This window comes from Lepeophtheirus salmonis, chromosome 14 (genome assembly GCF_016086655.4).
Source record: "Lepeophtheirus salmonis chromosome 14, UVic_Lsal_1.4, whole genome shotgun sequence".
In the NCBI taxonomy this organism is placed as follows: domain Eukaryota; kingdom Metazoa; phylum Arthropoda; class Copepoda; order Siphonostomatoida; family Caligidae; genus Lepeophtheirus; species Lepeophtheirus salmonis.
The window spans coordinates 21,145,623-21,166,574 of NC_052144.2; the positions used below are offsets into that span (position 1 = coordinate 21,145,623).

The 20,952-nt window shown below is 27.1% G+C and overlaps 1 protein-coding gene across 2 annotated transcripts in view; it reads right to left on the bottom strand.

The window, feature by feature from the left end:
* Positions 1-20,952, bottom strand: part of LOC121129792 (limbic system-associated membrane protein) — a 262,656-nt gene that overhangs the window by 17,218 nt on the left and 224,486 nt on the right. For both annotated transcript variants that reach the window (XM_040725515.2, XM_071893418.1), the window contains exon 6: positions 15,003-15,091. In XM_040725515.2, coding sequence (XP_040581449.1) covers positions 15,003-15,091 — 89 coding nt within the window. The remainder of the gene's footprint in view (positions 1-15,002; positions 15,092-20,952) is intronic.

Below are 20,952 nucleotides of genomic sequence, written 5' to 3' on the forward strand. Positions count from 1 at the left end.
ATTTAAATATAATAATCTATTCGTTGTATAGGGATTTTTAATACTTATTAAATTACTTCATTCCAATATCATTGTTTTTCTTTGGCATACAGTTTAATTTTTCTGCTTACTTAATCTAATAAATATATAAGTTTTAATATTAACTTTATGACTGGTCATTTAGAAAATTGTTGAAGATGTTTGAAATAAAAATTCATCATTTTTTTGTTATTAACTTTAATATTTGTTTAGAAACATTACCTAGTTGTTTAAAAAAATGACTTATTAAAAAAATATTTTACAGCAAATGTGAGTAACAACCCTATGATGCAGGGAGAGGTATTGTTTTACCTCTTTCTTTCTAAATTATTATAAGTAAAAAACGTCTTATTCCCTTTTACATGCACAATGTTTTATTATGTTTCTAACCCAAGATTCATAGACAATTCATAGTTGATTAAATTTTTACACACTGAAGTAACACCTTTGTTATGAGAGTATTAATTCAGTTATCCGGAATTAAAAATAGTTATGAAAGGAAACGCTTTTCTCAGTTCAAGTTGTGAAAATTAGTTGATATTTTATGAAAACATTGTTGTGAAGAATGGCAAAACAAAATTATAGACTAAATTAATGCCAATACTCTGAAAAAATATTTTCCTATCATGCAATATTTTATGTAATAAATGATGTAAAAATGTAATCTGCTGAGTGTATTAATATGATTTTATTTACGTTCCATATATTTATTTATAAATGTCGACTGGAAGAGTTGATGTTACAGCTCTATTATAGCTAAAATACAGTTAATTATGTTATGAAATTTGTGCTAAAAGTTACATATTTTTTTGAGCTTGTCAATAAATTAAATCTTAATACCCCATCTACACCCCTAGTAAATGTAACGAATATTGAATTTTGTAACACTTAGCCCCGCTCCGTCTTAATATTTTAAATTAACATTCAGTGTTTTTAATCACATGTATCTACTTAAAATTTGAAATATATCATCGCTGTATACTGTATCTTTTATATTTATATAATTTTTATGGATAAATTGTTAATATTAAAGTAAGATTTTATGATTATTTCATAAGAAATAATTTACTTATAAAAATGATTTACTTAGACTGTTAAAATATCGCGTTAGAGTACAAAATTTCGAGAATTTTTTTTTTTTTATTATAAATTAATTAAATATAATTGTAAGTTAATAATTAAGGTATAATAACTTTGTATAAAAGCTTCAAAGTGTTAAGACAATCTTACAAGTAAGCTTACGTCCTACTAAGAAAATAACTTCCTATATGACAAGAAAACGGAAAATGTTAATTTGGAGGAAAATGAGAAAAAACATGAAGTGGAATAGTTTAATGAGACTTTCTCCCGTTTAAAAAGTAGCTTGAGTGATAACATTATTGTTTCCTAAAACACAAAATAATATGGGTCAGAGAATGAAATATAGCGTCTACTGTCACAAGAACACTGCACCTTCAAATCTAAAATAACCCCTAAAAAGATACATTAATGTACTACTTAATGTAGGTGCATTAAGGAAGGTTGAACTACAAACTTGAATTAGAATTCTGGATATTAAGACTAGCATAGTTATATGTTCAAAAAAATATGATGTAATATGAGGCTAAAGAAAGAAAAATAGTTGAAAAATGTTAAAATTAATTCTTCCTTTCCATGGCATTAAAAAAAATATAGTATTCATTACGGTACGTTTTTATCCTCGGTGTGGTACATATATATATATATAATCAAATATAATATATTTTGATATTATTCTTTATTTGATTTATATATTATACATAACATAAATCTATAAATAAATCGCAGCAATTGCGTTGGTTATTATTTTTTTACATAATCAAACATTTATTTTACATCTGAAATATCTATTACATAAATATTGATATGATACCTACAAGTCTGATTCAAAAGAAATAAAACATTATTTGAAAGAAATAGAAATAGAGATCATTACTTAAATATGATAAAATTTATCCATATTGGCAAACACCCAGTGGTATGGGGGAGGGATAATTGAACTAAGTTTCCCAATGTTTTCAAGTTAGATTCACAATACCTCGCAACTTCAGGTACATTTGTATCAAGCAAAATATTTTTTTTAAAAGTGGCGATATTGTGACTGCTACTCGGTCTTGTTTATTAGCAGAAAATGTAGACACGCTCATCTTTTTGCACAAAAAATTTATGAATTCATGAATAATAATAGTATTAAATAAACAATGTATATTTTATGTCAACCTTTCTTTTTTTTAGAGAAGTTAAGTCTATTTAGGAATAGTTTATTTGTACAGAAAATAAATTAGTAAAGATTAAAATATTTAAACTTTAAATAAAAATAACTCAAGTTCTCAAAATAATAAATACTTTTTAAAAACTGTTTTGGAATTGATCAGCATTAGGGTTTGAAATATATAAATATCATTTATCCATAATCTTCAACAGCAAGTGGTTAAAAAAAGCTTTGAATTTTAAACAAAGCCAAAAATCTAAAAAAAACTTAATAGCCTTTTTATAAAGGTCTGGTCTAAGACCATATTTTGAATCAAGGGATCAAACTCTACTTTTTCAATTTTTGTTCATTTTTTCCGTTGAGCAGCATTGGTAATTACTGCCTATGTAAATGTCATTCACTGTAGTTTTTCTTTCTTTCAATTATATGAACAAGGCCTAGTATAACATATCATCTAGCCGTATAAACTTTTTTATTAGTTTGCACTCACCCCAATACGAGCATTTCAACTTTAAACAACCATAAATACACAACACACAATGAAATGATTAAAAATCGTAGAAAATCATGAAAAGACAACCATATGTTGTTATCCCTTTGACTTTTGAAATAATATATTCAATTTTCAGGTTTTGTTTGTATTTCGATAACGTTGCTCCTAATATATGTTTTAATATCTCCTTGCACACTTAAAAATAAGAGGATTTTATCTTTTCTAAATATAAGTTGAGGAGCTTTCAAACGTTTCTAACTAATTTGCCTATAACTTTAGCACCGAATATTTTTTATTTTTCCTGGTTCGATAATCTTATGAAAAATTGATTGATGTTTTTACTGACAATTTTGGATTTTGTATCTTTTTTAATTAAAAGTAAACTTCCTCCTATTCAAAAAAGCCGAATAGTTCTTTTTTAAAGTAATGTAAATTCCGTGTTTTAAATTTTTATAACTAAGAAGATAGTAAAATATGCTTGAAATGCAAATTCGATTGGTGGATTGCTATTCATCTTCTATTTTATAAAGAACAATACGTAAGCCTGCTTCCATTTCGAATAAGATGGATATAATACTCCATATTCAATATATAAATTTTGTAAAAAAATAGTATATCAAAATCAGAATATCTACTTAGATAAATTGATTTTCTACAAGCCATAGTAAGATTTATTTCACATTTTCCAAGTTTCTTATTCAGGGATTTAATTTAAATAAATTTAAATTAAATAAGAAAAATATTTTCAAAATATTATGGATTTCCTACTTCTAGAAAAATTGAAAACCCCTCTTGAAACTGACTTGGATGTTTAATCTCAATTTTTATTTCATACCCTTTTTTATCCTTATTCAACTCTAAAATCGGAGTTTTTTTTTCATTAAAATATGTTCAGTTTTTTGGGGGTTTCTCGAATATTCTAGAAACTATTTTCGATTGCCACTTTTTGTCTGTTTTTTTATTGATGTATTAAAATAAATAATGTTTATTTTATTATACATAGTTCACCTTCATAATGAAATTAAATAAAGAAGAAGCAAAAAAGTAAATATTGATAATAGTTGTAAAAAATATAAACTGCTGTTTGCTAAAAAAAGAAACCTAAAACTAACTAGGTTACCCATACAATTTAAAAAATGTTTAGAAGAATAGCAGCATATCCTTCCTGACGTTTCATCAAACTAGATACAACCATCTAAGAGATGAGGGAGATATACACATCCCCACTCCGTATATACCTATGCTATAAGCAAGAATTACTCCACCGTCGATCCTCAATTCTATTCTGAGTCCATCAAGGAACGACACTTAACTCCACAACCAATCTTCATTGTCACTCTTCGTTATTCACGCACTAACGATTACTTTATACATATTGTTCTTTCTTAAAGAATAATGTCAATAGAATTGGAAAACAAGAAACACCTTTCCATGTTCCAACTCTTCCATTGTAATCTTTTTTATTATTTTTGATAATTAGCACAATACCTCTGTAGAAATTACAAACTTATTTTATATTAGATAAATTTTTGAAAACTTCATTCAATTTTGTTTATTTATCAATATGAAAAATCAAAGTTTAAGGGTCTAAATTAAAAAATATAAATTTTTTTCATCTTTAAAATTACAAAAAAATAAATAATTTAACAGTATTATTCAAGAATATTTGAAATATATTTTTATCCAAAATAAATGAGAAACAAAGATTAAATATGCACAAGTGCCCAACCTTACATAGACCCTGATTTGGAATACCTTATAAGAAATATATACAAAAAAAAATAATGAAAGAATGCGTTGTTTTTTTTGGAAAACGACAGAAAAACATTTACGTTTATATTTTAAGCGAAAGTTTAAGTATTGTATTTGGGATCCCTTTTCTATCAATGTTGTTTCTTCTTCAGAATAATACATCGTCTAAGTAAAGTTTTATTTCTTTTTATAGATTTTTAATGTTCCTGTGTATTCTTGAAGAATTATTGTTTAGATGAAATGGAGTAAAGTTTGTATTGAAATATGTCTACCTACACACATATAATATATATAGAAAATATCATTAAGAAAACATAATCTAAGAATATATTGTATATAAATTCGAAAAATGCTTAGATTTATCATCGATAAAAAGACAAAGATCTCAATTACCTTGAAAAATGATATTTTTTTTTGTTTGGGTGTTGGAACAATTTCAAAAAAACAAACAAAAAAGAAATAGATTCAATCTTGGTATTTATTATACTGACAATAGTCCTAGCTGTAGTTTTGGATCTGTGACTAAGTCCAACTGTAATCCTTGGGTCTTAAAAATGAAGGAATAAACATAACAAGGGACTTTTGATATGTGATATATCGTAAACCAAAAGAATTTATTATAAATAATCTATTGAAACAAAAATATTAAATGGTATTATTTTGATAATCATTAATATTCCTAATTTCATGAATATAAAATTTACAATCTAATAATATTATATGTCTTTTATCGTAAGATGATTAATTTAAAAAAAAAAAAAAAATCCGCCACAAAATTTTTAAGCTCAAAAATTAATGCCGAGGTCATTTTTTCTTTCACTAAAACTCAAAAACTATGCTTAATATTTTTATAAAGTTTGATGGTTTTTCTATAATATGTTCTAATATAGCAAAGTTTGATCTGTCGGCTGATAACTCACTTTTAACATCAAGCATTGATAATTATATCTATATTAAAAAAGAAAGAAAAAAAAGAGTAAATACGTAAAGCAAAATTAATTGACGCTTAATAACTAAGAACAATATTGGGTACTCTCCCTGGTGTTTAATGTAGTCAAATCCGAATATAAGAAATTGTATCTTCTCAGATGAAAGAACTAATAATAATATCTTTTTATAACCGAAGTATATAAAAATTATAATTTTTAGGAACTTTTGTTCTATCAAACACTGATGGCTTTGATAGAAACCTGAGATTTTGAGTTTAACTTTCAGCAAAAGTGTTTTGATGGGGAACTCATGATATGTATCCGTAATGACTAAAAACAATGTGAACTAAATTTTAAATGAAACATACAGAAACAAGTGTTATTGCCAGTCTAAGATTTGTACCTTTACGTATCAAAAGAAAAATCCTCCTGAATTCCTCTGAAGTTGATACCAAGGGAAGAAAAAGTTGATTTTATGCTATTTTTTTCTTCATGTTTTTTCTATAGGAAGTATTTGATTTAGTAATTAATTGACATGTGAGAGAATATTTATTATAAGCGTGTTTTGAATTTATCGGGATTTGACAATAAATGTATTTCATTGCTTTAGTTAACAATTGATTAAAAATTCTTCAAAATGTGAATTTTTTCAAATATAAAATCAAACACCACCTATAATTAAAGCTGAAAGTTGTATATAGTTACAAATATAACATTTTATTGCTGAGCAGAGGTATTTATCAATTAAATTACATATCAAATGTAAGCCAAATCCATTTCATCCTAAAAATATTTCATAAAATAACACACATGCATACATATAAAATAGGATTGAAATAAAATTTAGTAATTGATGAAGTCGTAAAATATTTTATGTTAGTCTCAAAATATTTCAATATGAAACACAAAAATTAGATTGAAAGAATGACTTGATTTGGGTAAATAAGTATTATAGAAAATGACATAAGTTATATAGTTAATACCTATATTTGTGGAGTTATTAATAAAAAATATTTTTTTTTATTGTACAATTTTTGGATAAATTTATATTAATAAGCAAAATTAGTTTGTTTTGTGAGGACTAATTTTTAATTGCGATTGTGTGTAACTTAAGCTCAATGCCTCATATCAAAAAAATAAAAGTTAAGGAGAGTTTATATCTTAATTAAGAAAACAAAGTTTTACTCTTGGGGTATTTATAATAATAGCCATTCTTGCTTCCTCCAATTTAAAAGGATGTTAAATTAATGAAATTATGGCATTTCATTATGCAACCATGAACTAAGTGTACTTTTGTAATTTCTTGGTAATTGTTGTGAAAAAGTTTTTAAAAAGTAACTTTGAATTATTGAGTAATGAATAATTTATGAATATATGAAAAGACGTTATCGGGTGCACTGTATACAGTTCTTCCTGATTCATATACTAATACAATATAAAGAAAAAAAAGAGATTTCGAAAACGTAGTTCAACTCATATTAAAATTTAAAAAGCCGGAACTAATTTTAATAAAATTTAAAAAATGAAATTTGATATAGATGTGGTTTAGCAACGAGCTAAAGTATTGGGTCATCAAATCCTATTTATTTTTATCGCTTAGTCTATAATTGGTATTTTTTTACTCTTGAGAAAATAATGTCTAATTATTGAGTGATTAGCTACCTATGACCTATGTGTAAAACGGAGGTTAACGCGGAAAATTGGATATAGAGTTATTTTCTATATTTTATATTATTAAAGCAAAATTTGTATGTTCGTCGATGCCTAATAACTCTGGGCAATAGCGAATACTACCACAAGTAAATAATAACCTATATCAATAAAACAAAGCTAGTTTTTTGTTCTGAATGAATACATGAAAACAAATCCTGGTTGCAGTCTATATAGTGTTCCATGATATATAATATAAATAAATTTTAATCTAAAAAATAACAATGTAGTAATCGTACAATGAACTATTATAGGCGTGAGCAATGTGCATAAATAATCGAATGTGTATACTGGGTGCACTGTATATAGTCCTCCCTAATGTAAATTATATAACTATTTTTGATATAAGAAATGGTAATGTAATCGTATTAAGGAAATATTGCATGTGGGTACACTATTTCTGTTTGTTATTTGGCTCTTAATTATATCATAATTCATGTGCACTTTCAACATAGGTTAAGATTTGAATTAAATATAACGCCGATATGTTCAAATAAATTTTGATTGTTTTTATTATCAAAAAACTAAAGTACTCATAATTAATCATTGTGCTTATTTAATTTACTCAAACTTATTTAATTTACTTTCAAAAATAAACGTTATGGTACATTAATTTATCAATTTACTAGTACTCCATTGCCACGTGTAAGTATCAATAATTAGTTTTTGATTTCTCTTCTTATAGCAAATCATATTTGGAATTTTATGGGAAAAAAATAGTGATCTCAATGTTGGTGGATTTTATAATATATAACTGTAGAAGAAAACGAATATTCACTATCCCTTTAACATCTCTAAACAGAATAGATTTACACATTTTTTTCTCTAAATCTCACTTCTATAAATAAGTTGGCTAGGAACTTCATGTATCCATCAAATAATTTTCTAACGTCAATTGACAGAATTTGGATTTATATTTTTTATCTTCTACGCATTGAATATAGGGTTTCCATCCTTCTAGAAGAACACATAATATCTAACCTGCAGGAAAACTTTCTACATGATATATTAAATCTTCTAGGTACAAAAGACCCTACAAAACCATATGCTTACATATAACATTAGCATGAGTTTGACAGTTTTATAAAGTTTCTTATATTTGTACTATTATTTTGCTTACTCTTAACAAATCTTAATTTTCGTTTGTGGGAATCTAAAAAATGATGAAAGAAAAATAATTAAAATTTAATGTATATCAAATACAAAAAAAAGTGTCAAAAAATTAACAATGAAAAAAAAAGTACACTCTTTATAACATTATGTCTTTATAACAGCTTTGATCTTTTCTATTAGATAAAAAGAGAATCTTTTGAATAATGTACTAACAGTCTTTTATGTTTTAAATAATGTTTTTGGATCATATGAAAAGATTATATAATAGCTAAGAGTTTTATATATTTCTTCGTCCATTCTAGAATTTCAAGAAAAACAATTAATAAAAATTACTCGAAAGATATCAAATAATTGATTAAAATATGAGTGTATTGGTGTCCTGTCATAAAGATTTATGGGTATGGTAAAAGTTGGTCAGTAGTCAAACTTTGCTTAATGACATATTTAGCATAGGTTTTAGTCAGTAACTTCATACAAAATATATCGCCGCATTCTTGGAAGAATTAACATCCAGTTTATAGAATAATAAATACTCTAATAAAGTCTATATATAGAAATAATGGCAAACTTTTTCCAGAACTTTTTTTAGTTATTGAGGCTGAGTTTTCTTTTAGAGTCTGTTTATTTAAATCCAAAGGCTGAAGTCCACCGTAATCCACAAAAAAAGAAACTCTCAAAAATTGCCGTACCACTTCATTACTATGTTATCTTTCTTATTTCTAAATACGAGGTGTCATTACGCTACTAAATTACCCCTGTAGCCAAAATAAACAGGTTGTGTTTTGAGCCCATGTCTCTAAGCGTAAAAATGTCAATGCAACGACAAAAAAATAACAACATGTATTTTTTTAGTGCCAAAAAGACAGCAAAGACCGTTTGCATATACATCCCGACAGCCTAGTATATAAAAAAATCAATTTATGCCCCATACAACCAAGAAACCCCAACATTTCTGCAACAATAATATGGCTAACTTCTTGCCTGTTTCCATGAGGCCATCCTTCAATCCAGACCTCAGCCCTCTGGATTCAAAAAGGGGAGTGTCTTTAAGAAAAATGCTTGCTGCGTATTTCATTGAAATTTGAATTTGCTCTGAGCTACCATAATGACATCATGCACAAAGACTTCCTATGGGCACCGCTTTCACCGTCAACAGCTATAAATCTGGTTGGCATTATGTCAAGTTTATTATCCATTTAATTAAAATATATCACTAAATATAGTTTTTAAACATATCACAAATTAGTTTTGATATCTCTATTTTTGATTTAAAAAAAGCACATTTTTCGTAATTTAGTCAAGTTGTGGGCCTCACTCTGTAATACAACCTAGTACAATGTTGCAACTTTTCCTCCGAAAAGAAAAATAAGCCACAAAAGTTAAATGTTAGTTAGTCGATTCTTCAAACATTTGTGGAATTATTCTTCAAAACGTTTTGAACTTGGGGCTTGAATGAAAATTAAGTCCTTTTATATTAAAAAGAGGCACTCTTAACTATTTCACCTACTTTTACCGAACCAAAACACATTTTTCCAAGTCTTGGAATGTTTCTACAAAACAATGTAAACTATGCAATCAAATAAGAAATCATACTCTTCATGCTTTGTTATGATTATGCACAAATGTCAATTTCAACAATTTAAAAATTGAAATGTAAAAATAATTTTTGTCCATGATTTTCTGGATAAGTACCGACATTTTGTTCAGGATTATTGATTCCTAGGAATCCCAAAAAGTTCCATAATTTTTCTTCACTAATTAATGAAAAAATTTATTTCCCAATGTAATGAGATCTAAATTTGAAATGTGAAAATAATTCTTTGTTTTGATCAGAGTAGTATTAAAAATTATGTCATTAGACAGAGATATAACAACAAAAATGTACAAAAAAATTTCTTGTGATTTTTAGTTTTATTAATTTCCCTCTTTCCTAAAGTTGTTTTAATACAAATACTATAAAATGTATAAATGTTTTTATTAAAGAAAAGGGGGAAATGGATATAATGGAACTCTATTTAAATATGAATAGAATTCATTTATACTCATTTCGTAAAGGCTTATTCTCTTGAGGTTGGAATATATGTACAATGTAATGTACGGAGGTATGTACATAAATTCATACATATAAATAGGAAGAAGTATAATAGACACTAACACAAATGCCTACCTATGTGGCTTAGTCATTTATGACTTACATGTTCATATTTTAATGAATATATTTCACTATTAAATTAGGGAAATTTGTATTCACATACATACGTCGTAGGTTTGAAAGTAACGATTAATTACCCTTTTGAAAGGCTTTCCTCTTGCATTATCGATATCCAATTGAATGAATATGTTCTGATATGTACCGGATGTTGCAAGGAAATTAGGACTCTGATTCTAAAGCCATATAACTTGAAGTATTTTGAACACATTGCGTTACAAACTGCAGTCTTTATGTTTGTTTTACTGCTCTGCACGTCACTCTCACGGTGAAAATGAGTTTAGAAAGAGACGTTTAGATCAATATATCTGCACTTCCAATGGCTGAAAATTCTCCTATACAAATTTATGACCTGTACATAGTGGCTAGAAACACAGTTTACCAGATCAATGAGTGGCCTCCCTGCAGTGAGAGTGAATATGAAGCTCTCAGACGAAAACTGGGAGAGGAGGTCAGGAAAAGGTTCACATGCAAGCCATGGAGGATAACATGAGCGTATCGAAGTCTACCGTATCCAGGACTATCAAAAAAGAGAGGGCAAATACTTATTGTTGAATAGAGGCATATGTTCATACTTCGTATAAAAATGGAGCATCTCTATCAATTTAAAGGATGCTTGAACAGTTTGTAGTCGGCTGCAGCCCTGAATTGAATTTTTTTGACTCTATGCTCTGACCAAACGTGAAATAAATGACCTACACAAAGGGAATTACATTTTTATTTATTTGAAACAACTCACAAACGAAGAACTTTTATGTGTAGCTCAATAATATTGGTAGTATTTTTGAAAAAAAAAAAAATCCCCCTTCCTGTGGAGTTAAGGTTTGTAAAAATCTGTAATTTTCAAATATATATTTATACATTTATTTTTTATAATTTAAAGATTTTCGAAAAAATAACAAAAATAAATGATTTTGTCTCACAAAAATTAAAATATTTAGTTGTCTATTTTTGGTTTCAAACAAGAAAAAAGATTTTTCTTCCAAATTGACGAATTGATTCCTCGAAGATAGGGAGTTATTGGTTAAATTTTAAAAAATCACTGGAAGAGAATGAGGGAGGTCATTATCTGCAATAGGTGTACAGTCTTTCATCACAACAAAAGACGATCACATTGGATAGTAATTTTTCTCATTAAGTATATGTGAAGAAATTACAAATAAAAATAAACCAATAGCTTAACCTATTTTTTATTTAAAATATATGTTATTGAAAGTATAATTTAAAAGTGTACTTATTTTTCATGCAACACCCTGTATATTCATTGATTGATCCATACTAACACGACTTTTATATTAATAAGACAATTCAAAGAGAAAATGAGCGTACTTGTTCTATTTTCACAAAATTTAAATTCAATTTTTCAATATGATATTTCTATTGATATATAATCAAATATTAGTACTGTTTCTTTGAAATCAAGTATTATATTACATTCTTATTTTTTTTAAGTACATACATTTATAACGGTACATACATTATATCACCTTATTTTTAGTATATTTTTAAGCTCTGTAATCTATATATACATACACTAAAGCGGTCCTTAAAAATCAATGCTTTACTTTTACTGGGTTCACTCTTCTTTGTGTTTCCTTCATAATAATTGAACTTGCATTTTTCTTTAAATAATATATAATAGTGGCCTTTTAGTATTTTTTTTCAAATAATTATAGACCTTTTTTTTTTTTTTGTAAATATTATTTTTATAATTTTGAAGTTAAACTTATAACTTTGACAGAATTTATCTTGAGAATCACTGTCTTCCTGAAATATGCATAAGGCCTGATCGACAAGAAACCTGTATAATATTATGTATAGTTTGCTGTGCTCTGCGATTTTCTGTTATTAAAAAAATGGGTTAAAATATCAAATCAGAGAAAAATTCTTTAAAAACTTTTAAAAATTATTTTTTTAAAAGAAAATTAAGCATTTTCTAAAAATAACTATTGGGTTAAATTAAACAGTTTTAAAATAATTTTCTCTTAAATTGATTTTTGATTATCAAAGCTCAGAGCACCACAAAAGACGTTTTCCTTGCTATCGGTAAAAAAAAATAACAACTAACAATGATAAATGGCTAATAGTGTAAACATGTGTACCAACATACTACATAAATAAATTTGAGAATTCTATTAGAAATTTAGAAAATAACAGTTTTTCATCATAGTTGTACACTGAACAAAGTAGTTCCTGTCCTGCTGGTAAGTTTTTTTTTATGAAATGATTATATGTCAACAAATTAATGTTATTTTCATTCATGGCATTGAACGGATCGTTTTGAAAAATTCTTTTTTTAATGATTCGGTTAAGTTGATAATTTATTATGCAAATTGCTATTTTCGACATATACAATCTCATTTAAAAGAAGTATTTCCAAGTTTTTTGAATTATTAACTACATGGTTAATGTGTTTTTGTACAACGTTACATAAGATCTAAAAAATTCACAAATAATTAAGATATTGATTATTAAAGTATTAAGTTACACAATTATTGTAATATGACTGTACGTATGTAGATACTTGTTCAATCAAATACATGTCAAAACGTATTTAATGTTTACATATATTATTTATTGTAATTGAATAAGGTTTAGTGATATGTTAAGTATTACTTAAATTACAGTCTCATTTTTTTATTTTTTTAGTAGTCAATATAAATTCAAATTGTATAATAGAATTAGGGTCATATTTTATGATAAAGTGAGTTATGTGTCAAATTTGATGTTTTAAAAGAAACTGCACTACTTTTTTCATATGTTAATATGTTTATTGTAGAAGAGATATTTCTTAAAAATATCATTTTTCATCAAAACATGTCAAATCAATTATTGCATTTATCCAACCATTTTATTATATATACTAAACAAAAGGGAATAATTTAAATCCATTATTGCTGATTTAAATATCAGGTTGTTGAAAACAAAAAATATGTACTTGAAATATTATAATTATTCTATCTACCTATGTAATGAGCTTATGCCACTTACTAGGTTTGTCATTGACAGTTACCATTATACATCCTTTATTTGATTAAGAAATTTGTTAATGTTACAATTATCCTTTTTACTAGTTTAAAATACTATCAAGTCAAAAGCCATTAAAAATTATATGTTTAGAGCTGTAATAGAGTCCACCTGGTTTCGAGTTCAAATTAAAGATGCCCATAAAGTTCTTTAAAAATAAAAATATAAATTTACCTCTGGCATAAATTTGAATGGAGGTTTTGTGTTTGCTTAGGTTTGTCTGTTTTTAAACAGGATTAGAGAAAAAATAACTAATTGGTTTTTGTGAAAATTTGTATGAAAGTTATATTTATATATTCACATTGTTTTTAAACAAATTGAGATACAAAGCTCAATTTAAATGTTGGGCTATTACAATTATGGTTACAATGTTAAAAGAAGGATAAAAGTCCATAAAAACGTGGATAGACGTTGTACCAATTTTGTGAAGGAGACAGTCAAAGCTATCCCAATGAAGAGTGTGCAGGCCCTTCAAAGTCCATATAACCAAGTTAATGTCCCTTCACTGACCAGATTATTTCTTTAGACTGCAAATTCAGAGTAGACCCCGAATACATTTACACTTAAATATTGATGTGTAGGTCCATATTTATTCGGTTTAGTCCAATTCATTCTAAAAACCGCTCGTAAGGACAGTTAGTTCCTTTTTTTTTTTTTTTTTTTTAAATATTGATGGTTTTTTAAGTCGAAAAAGATATATTATATTAAAAACATTAGACAAATCTTCTAAAAATATTCATGTTTTTATTAAAATAAATATACTACGAATATATTATATTTTTAATTAGTTAAAAAATTTATGTTATTTTATAACGGAATAATAAAAAAGAAAAACATAATCAATGACGTCACAAGGGAATTATTTTTCAATCTTTAAAGAACAAAAAATGAGACTGTGCTGGATTGGATCCCTATCCGTTTCCCCTGCGTTTATTTACTAAATTAACAAAAACAAAATATATGAAATTAATGTACACAATATTGACAAGGAGAATACGTCTTGTATACCCATAAAATAACCCAATACTAATAACATAAATACGTATTTGCTTGACTTAACCAAATAATGCTTAATCTATGACTAAGTTACATTTTAGTAACTTCACTTAAGTAGTTATTGAGAAAATGGCTAAGATAATATGTAGAAAAGAAGATCTAATACTCTTATTTCATCTCAAAAATATATAAATATATATAAAACAATTGACAATTAATTAATGTTGATACAATATTATGAAATGATTTCCCCTGCTAATATACGCAATATGAACAGTTTAATAATATTCCATCCTATTTTTAAGAAATAATATTCCTATTTGTCCAGACATTAATGAATTAATTCAAATTAATTCATTGCTACAGTTTTGTTGTTCTCCATAAAGTATAAATGGGGAATTTTTTGAGTTACACACAGTTTACGAACGTTCAAATGGGTTAGTTCATTGGTTGATTTGATGTTTACATTTTAAGATTGCTTTCATGAAACTAAACTATATGTAAAAAGTAAATTAAATTACTCACCGATTACTGTTAGATAGACAAAATGGCTTAATTTTGGTTCTGTACTTATTTGACATTCATACTGTCCAGCTTGTTCAGGTCCAACCAATCTGATGAGAAAAAAACAAAACATAATTAACATTAAACATTATATGTCAAATCTTAGGGATTTTGAATGATCCGTTTTATGGATGTACCCAACACATACATTTCCTTTTATAAATAATAGTACTCAAGAAAGAATGAGTAAAAGTACATACATATATTAAGTGATACTTGAAAGGGGGAAAAAAATGATCTAAGGGATAGTTAGTTACCACTACAGGCACGTTTAGAATAATATTACCACATTTTCACTCACTCCTCTCTCACCATTCTTATATTAAAAATGAGAGCAAATATTAGACCAAGAGTAATATAAAAACCCTCACAAGTTTGATTGATGTTGGTTTTTTCATATATGTATATATAAATATGTTAGTTTATCTGGATCTATACTAAATCTTTTTCAATTTTTTCATTTAAATATGACTACTCAGGGAAGACAAAACATAGAATGACAAAGCGTGTACACAGAAACCCTTAACAATGATAACAACAATACATCCAACATATCTCGTTATACACATTTACATATCTACTCTGTTACTCTAAGCAAAATATATTTTCTATAGACCTAGAGACCCTATACAAACATTTTGTAAAGAATTAAAGGAAAAAATTACAAATACGTATATTGTGAATACCTTTTCAATGTATATTCTTCATCTCAAATGATGCTTTCATAAATGTTTGCCAAATTACTCAACAGCTGTATGTTTGATCATATATATATACATATTTATGTATATACATCTAATTTATGGCATTGAAAAAATACATTGAAAATTAAAATTCAAAGGATTTCTATTGCAATTCTATAAACCTTTATATGGGTTATTTCGTTCTATTTTAGCCTTCCATTACTTCCGTGGGCTGTTTAATCGTCCCAAAGATTTAGTTATTACTGTAATTTGTTGCATATACTATACTTTTGCTTTACCTTCTTTTTCAATTCTTACTTTATTATACAGTTACTGTATACGATTTTTTTGGGATGGTATTTCATTACTTTCTGAGTTATTAACAAAAGCTGGAGTTAATTATCAAATCATACTTATTATTTGTTCTAATAAGGTATACAGGGTCTAACGAGGGAAAATGCAAAGTACGATGCACTCAAATTAAGTATTAATCTTATAGAAGGGTATATAAACATTCAAACGAGGGGTTAAGAATCAAGAATATTATCAAGAGTGTGGGGCACCCACAATATCTAGCAATATTAAAGGTTCTTAGAGTAAAAGCGTCGAATGGAAAGGTTATACCCCATACTTTTAAAAACGGGGAACTAAAATAGGAGATTGTTGTGCATATTGTTATACCATGGATTAATTTCGATTACCTTATGGTTACAATATTTCGTACTTGCAATAAGGCCAATAAAAACCAAGAGTTTACTCTGCTGACATTTTATAAATTTCTGGAACAAGTAAAAGTAGCCTCTTCAAGACCTAAGCCCATTGATTCGTGGGGCTTAGGTCGAAAGTAGGCCAAAGAATATCCAACACCAAAATTCAGAAACCCTTATATCAACAATTCGTATTGCATTGTCCTGTTTTCCAAAAAATATATATGCATATCTATCATACTATATTGAATAAAGTATGAGGATGTCTCTGCCCACCCAGATTTGCCCAAGGCGAATTTTTCTGGGGCGAGTAATCCCATGGCAAAATTTTCAGAGGCAAATGTTCCAAAGGTGACCTTTTCTAGGACCTATGACGAGGAGAGCTATGAGACAACATGCATTACATTTATAAAACTTATTCCCTTAATTAGCAACTGCTGCACTTACCACATGCATTAAGAGCTCTTGTGTTCACCTTTAGTTTGAACTCAATTTGTTTCTTCTCAGTTTTCGAGTATTAAAAATCATAAACTATTTTATTGCGATATTTTATAAAATTATAAGACTAAATTCAAATGGTTGTTTTCTGTATCTTGAGGGATATATTTCAAAACTTTTTATATAATAAATAAGTAGTACAACAGTAATAAATAACAGTACATAAGTACTTTTTTGGCTGTTGAAGTTGTACTAAGACTATTGGGTGACTCCTTGTATAACAACTTTTCCGAACAAATTGTTTATACGCATATAATTCAAATCATATCTAAATGAGTAATATGCGAATTAACTGATGTATATTTTTCCAAAGCTTAATATAGTAATGTAATTCTCATTTTTAAAGTTATATTTATTTTTTTAAATATGTTATCATAAGTAAAAAATTAAAAAATAGTTCTTAGAATTATTATAATTTATATTGAATTTTTAATATTGTTAATGGTTAGAAACATGAATAGTTAAGTAAGACGAGCTGTATCAAAATCATATATGTTCTTTGATATTAATTTCTTCCCTTTTAAAGATAATCTTTTAATTATTTTGGGAAATTCATTTCATTTAAAAATTCTTATTACAATAAATAAATTTCTTTAATTCAAACAACTTACACCTTTAAACAATAATAATGCTGTATAAATATGTCTATAACTGACTTTTATTTTTTCATCGATATATATGTATCATTAGACCTATTCAAAAATATTATTTTTGAACTTTGATATGTTTCTGTATTTTTCCCATCCTTTTAGGTGTAAAAAGCTCAAAAATAATTTTGTAAGGATCTAAGGATACCCTATACCCTGCCTCATCGGCCTAGAAGTTTTTCCGAAATCCTTTTTCTTATGATTTTGATTAGTTTTTGAACAAAAAGTATTGATAAACATATCATTGAATGTCAAAAATGACATTTGACTAAAACATAACCATTTTTGAATAATACTTTTGATATTTTTTATAAGCATCAAGATTATCCAGTGAAATGCAGGTAAAAAGAAATTGGAACTGTAGTACTAAAATTATATACTCTCATCTATCAACGTTACTTTCTTTTCTATTTAGCCATTTTTTAGAAAAAAAGTTGAGATATTTTCGAAAGATTATAACTTATCTCAATTTCTTATTTTTGAACAATTTTTTTAATATCAATTCGAACATCTGAATGATATGCATTCTATATCATTGTATATATTTTCTTATACTTCAATAAATGAAAACGTAAAAATCACAAAAAAAGGATTATTTTTATCATCCATTTATTTATTTAAGACATTTTTTTTCAAACAACCCAGTCATTCTCTATTATATTCTATGGTTTGAAGGAGATACTCTCGCTTCTTGGGATTTTTAGTTATTATTTTCGCATAGTCAGTCATCTTTTTTATTCCTCTCTCTTCAATACCCGAATTTTATCTATATAACTTTTTGCTTTCATGTAGTTTTTATTTCCTGACCATGGTGCAATATGCTCTTGAAGCCAATCTGACTCTATATTCTGGGACAATAAAATTATTTAATTTGGTTTTTTCAGTTATAATCTAGAATATCAGTTTGCCCCGTCTGGACCTCTCAAGTTTTTTAGTCGAACAAAATTTCAGGGCTATATTCCTCTTTTGGTCATATCGAAAATATTGCTGAATAGAACGGAAGGAACCAACTCCTGTGTCAAATACCACATGTGATTATGAAGCTTTTTCATAAAGACCTCTGCTAAATCTTAGTCAATTCTTCTAAATAATAACATGTCGTTGAAAATTTCAAGTCATTTACTCGAGCATCTACTGCAAATACTGATGTCATCCACATTGGCGTTTAAAAAATCTAGGAATTGGTTAATCTTATGTAGCTTTTTCATTGTACCTTTATCATATTTCCTTTCTTTAATAAATGAAAACATTTTTTTGAAGTATATATTTATGGGCATCCATAATGCTTGATGAATTGCTCCTGGTTTCTTCCAGTAAGTGCCTAGAGGAAAAGTGAAATTATAGTGAGTTTTGCCATTTTTTGATAATCAGCTCTTGTAGATGTGTCTGATTTCCAAATTTTATGCATCATCTTTAAATAATTTGCCGTTTTTCCTTTCCGGCATAATCGTTTAATAGTGAGGCTTTTTGTATGTTCTTTATTTAAGTCGCCCCATTTATCCTTGCAGTATTTAAACCAAGGATTTTCTAGAGACTGAACACTCCTAAACAACTTATCCCAAACTGAGCCTACCTTCAGTATATGTCGTCTGTATTCTAGATTAAGTAACTTGATGTATAATTGTTTTTATATATGCTTAGCGACTCCCTTATGAATTCCGCTATTCCTATAGTTGTTGTCAAAAACCAGAGCAGTAATCCTATCCGTGAATTTTCTAGTAGATCTTTTGGTTCATTGTCTTGGAATTATCCTATTTAGCTACAAATCACTCACAACAGTTTTTCAGCAGGATATCCCGGTTGGATCTATGAAAATCTCTCAACATTTTGATATCCCTTTGTAGTGCAGCATATGAAGGAGGATCTCCAATAAATAATGACATGTATGCTTAATTAATTTTATATCGTGAGATAATCCTGTTTCAACGAGTAGTTGGTGTATACATAATAAAAATATATAAATCAGCCATGCCAGATTTTACACCTGGCGAAATACTACGGCTGTTAATGTGTTGTCCAATAGTCCTAAATGATCAGCAGTAACACATATTATTTCACATTTTATAAATTTTTGGGAGTAAGTAATTTGCAGAATAAATCACTTTTGCCAAGTCCTTTCATTGATCTTAATTCATTAATAAAAATAAACAAGTAACTAAACTATGTAATTAATAACTTAATTAAATAACTTCTTATCGCAATATTACGTTTTTAGTAATAGAAGTTTACGAAACTATATAAAATAATATAAATTATTCTGATTTTCAAATTGTTAATAGAAAAATTGTTTAAAAATAAGAAATTTAGATAAGTGTATAATCTTTCGAAAATATTAATATTTTTTTCTAAAAAAATGGCTAAGTAGAAAATAAAATAACATTGACAGATGGGAGTATACAATTTTAGTCTGCTTTCTGCGCACTTACATATTTCTCTTTATCTTAATTGTACTGGCCAATCCTGATACTTAAATAATAAAATATATTAAAATTAGTATTCAATAATTGTTATATTTTAGTTTCATAACTTTTTTGGCGTTCAATTGTGTGTTTTATCTATATATTTTGTTGAAAAAGTATACAAAATCATCAAAAAGGCATTTTGGGAAAACAGTAACGTCGATGAGGCAGGATATAACACATACTTAAATCCCTAAAAAAAATTTAGTTTACTTTTGTGTTGAGGAGTGAGATATATATGGCCAAATATATTTTATAGACATATTTTGATTAATTATATGAAGGGGTTGACGGTCGTTAAAATTTGTAATTACCCAACAGGGTAGTCAAATTTTTCTACAAGTTCAAAATGCCACAAATATTAGATCATTTTTAGACTAAAAGGTAGTTTTTAAAAACGTTCGCAATTTTCTCAGGCCTCATCCAATTCCCCTACGAACCGATTTTAATAAAAATAAACACTAATTGAAGGTAAATCCAGTACAATTGGGACTCTACCACGTCAGTTGTTCATTATGGTTTCTTTACTACAACATGAAAAAAATGAGGAACAAAAACGTTATGCACTTTGGGAATTTTATGGTAAAATAGAGTACGTTTTTTTGGCTGTTGCAGTCGTCTGCACAATTCGATTTGTCCAAAAGTTCAGAAAACGTGTCGAGCAAGATAGTGAGGGTCCACTGACAATGATGTTTTCGTTAGACTTGTGACCTGAAGGTGGCCATAATCGTCTGAAGTCCAGAATTGTTGAAAATTATTCACAATAAAAAAAATAAAAAATGAGAAGAATCCCAGCCACCTATTCGTCTAATGCAATCCCTGGAAGGTTGGAATTATTGTCTTGTTCAATTGTTCATCGAGTATTATAGTTCCACAACTATTTACATTACTTTTAATCCAGTCAAACAGGATGAAAA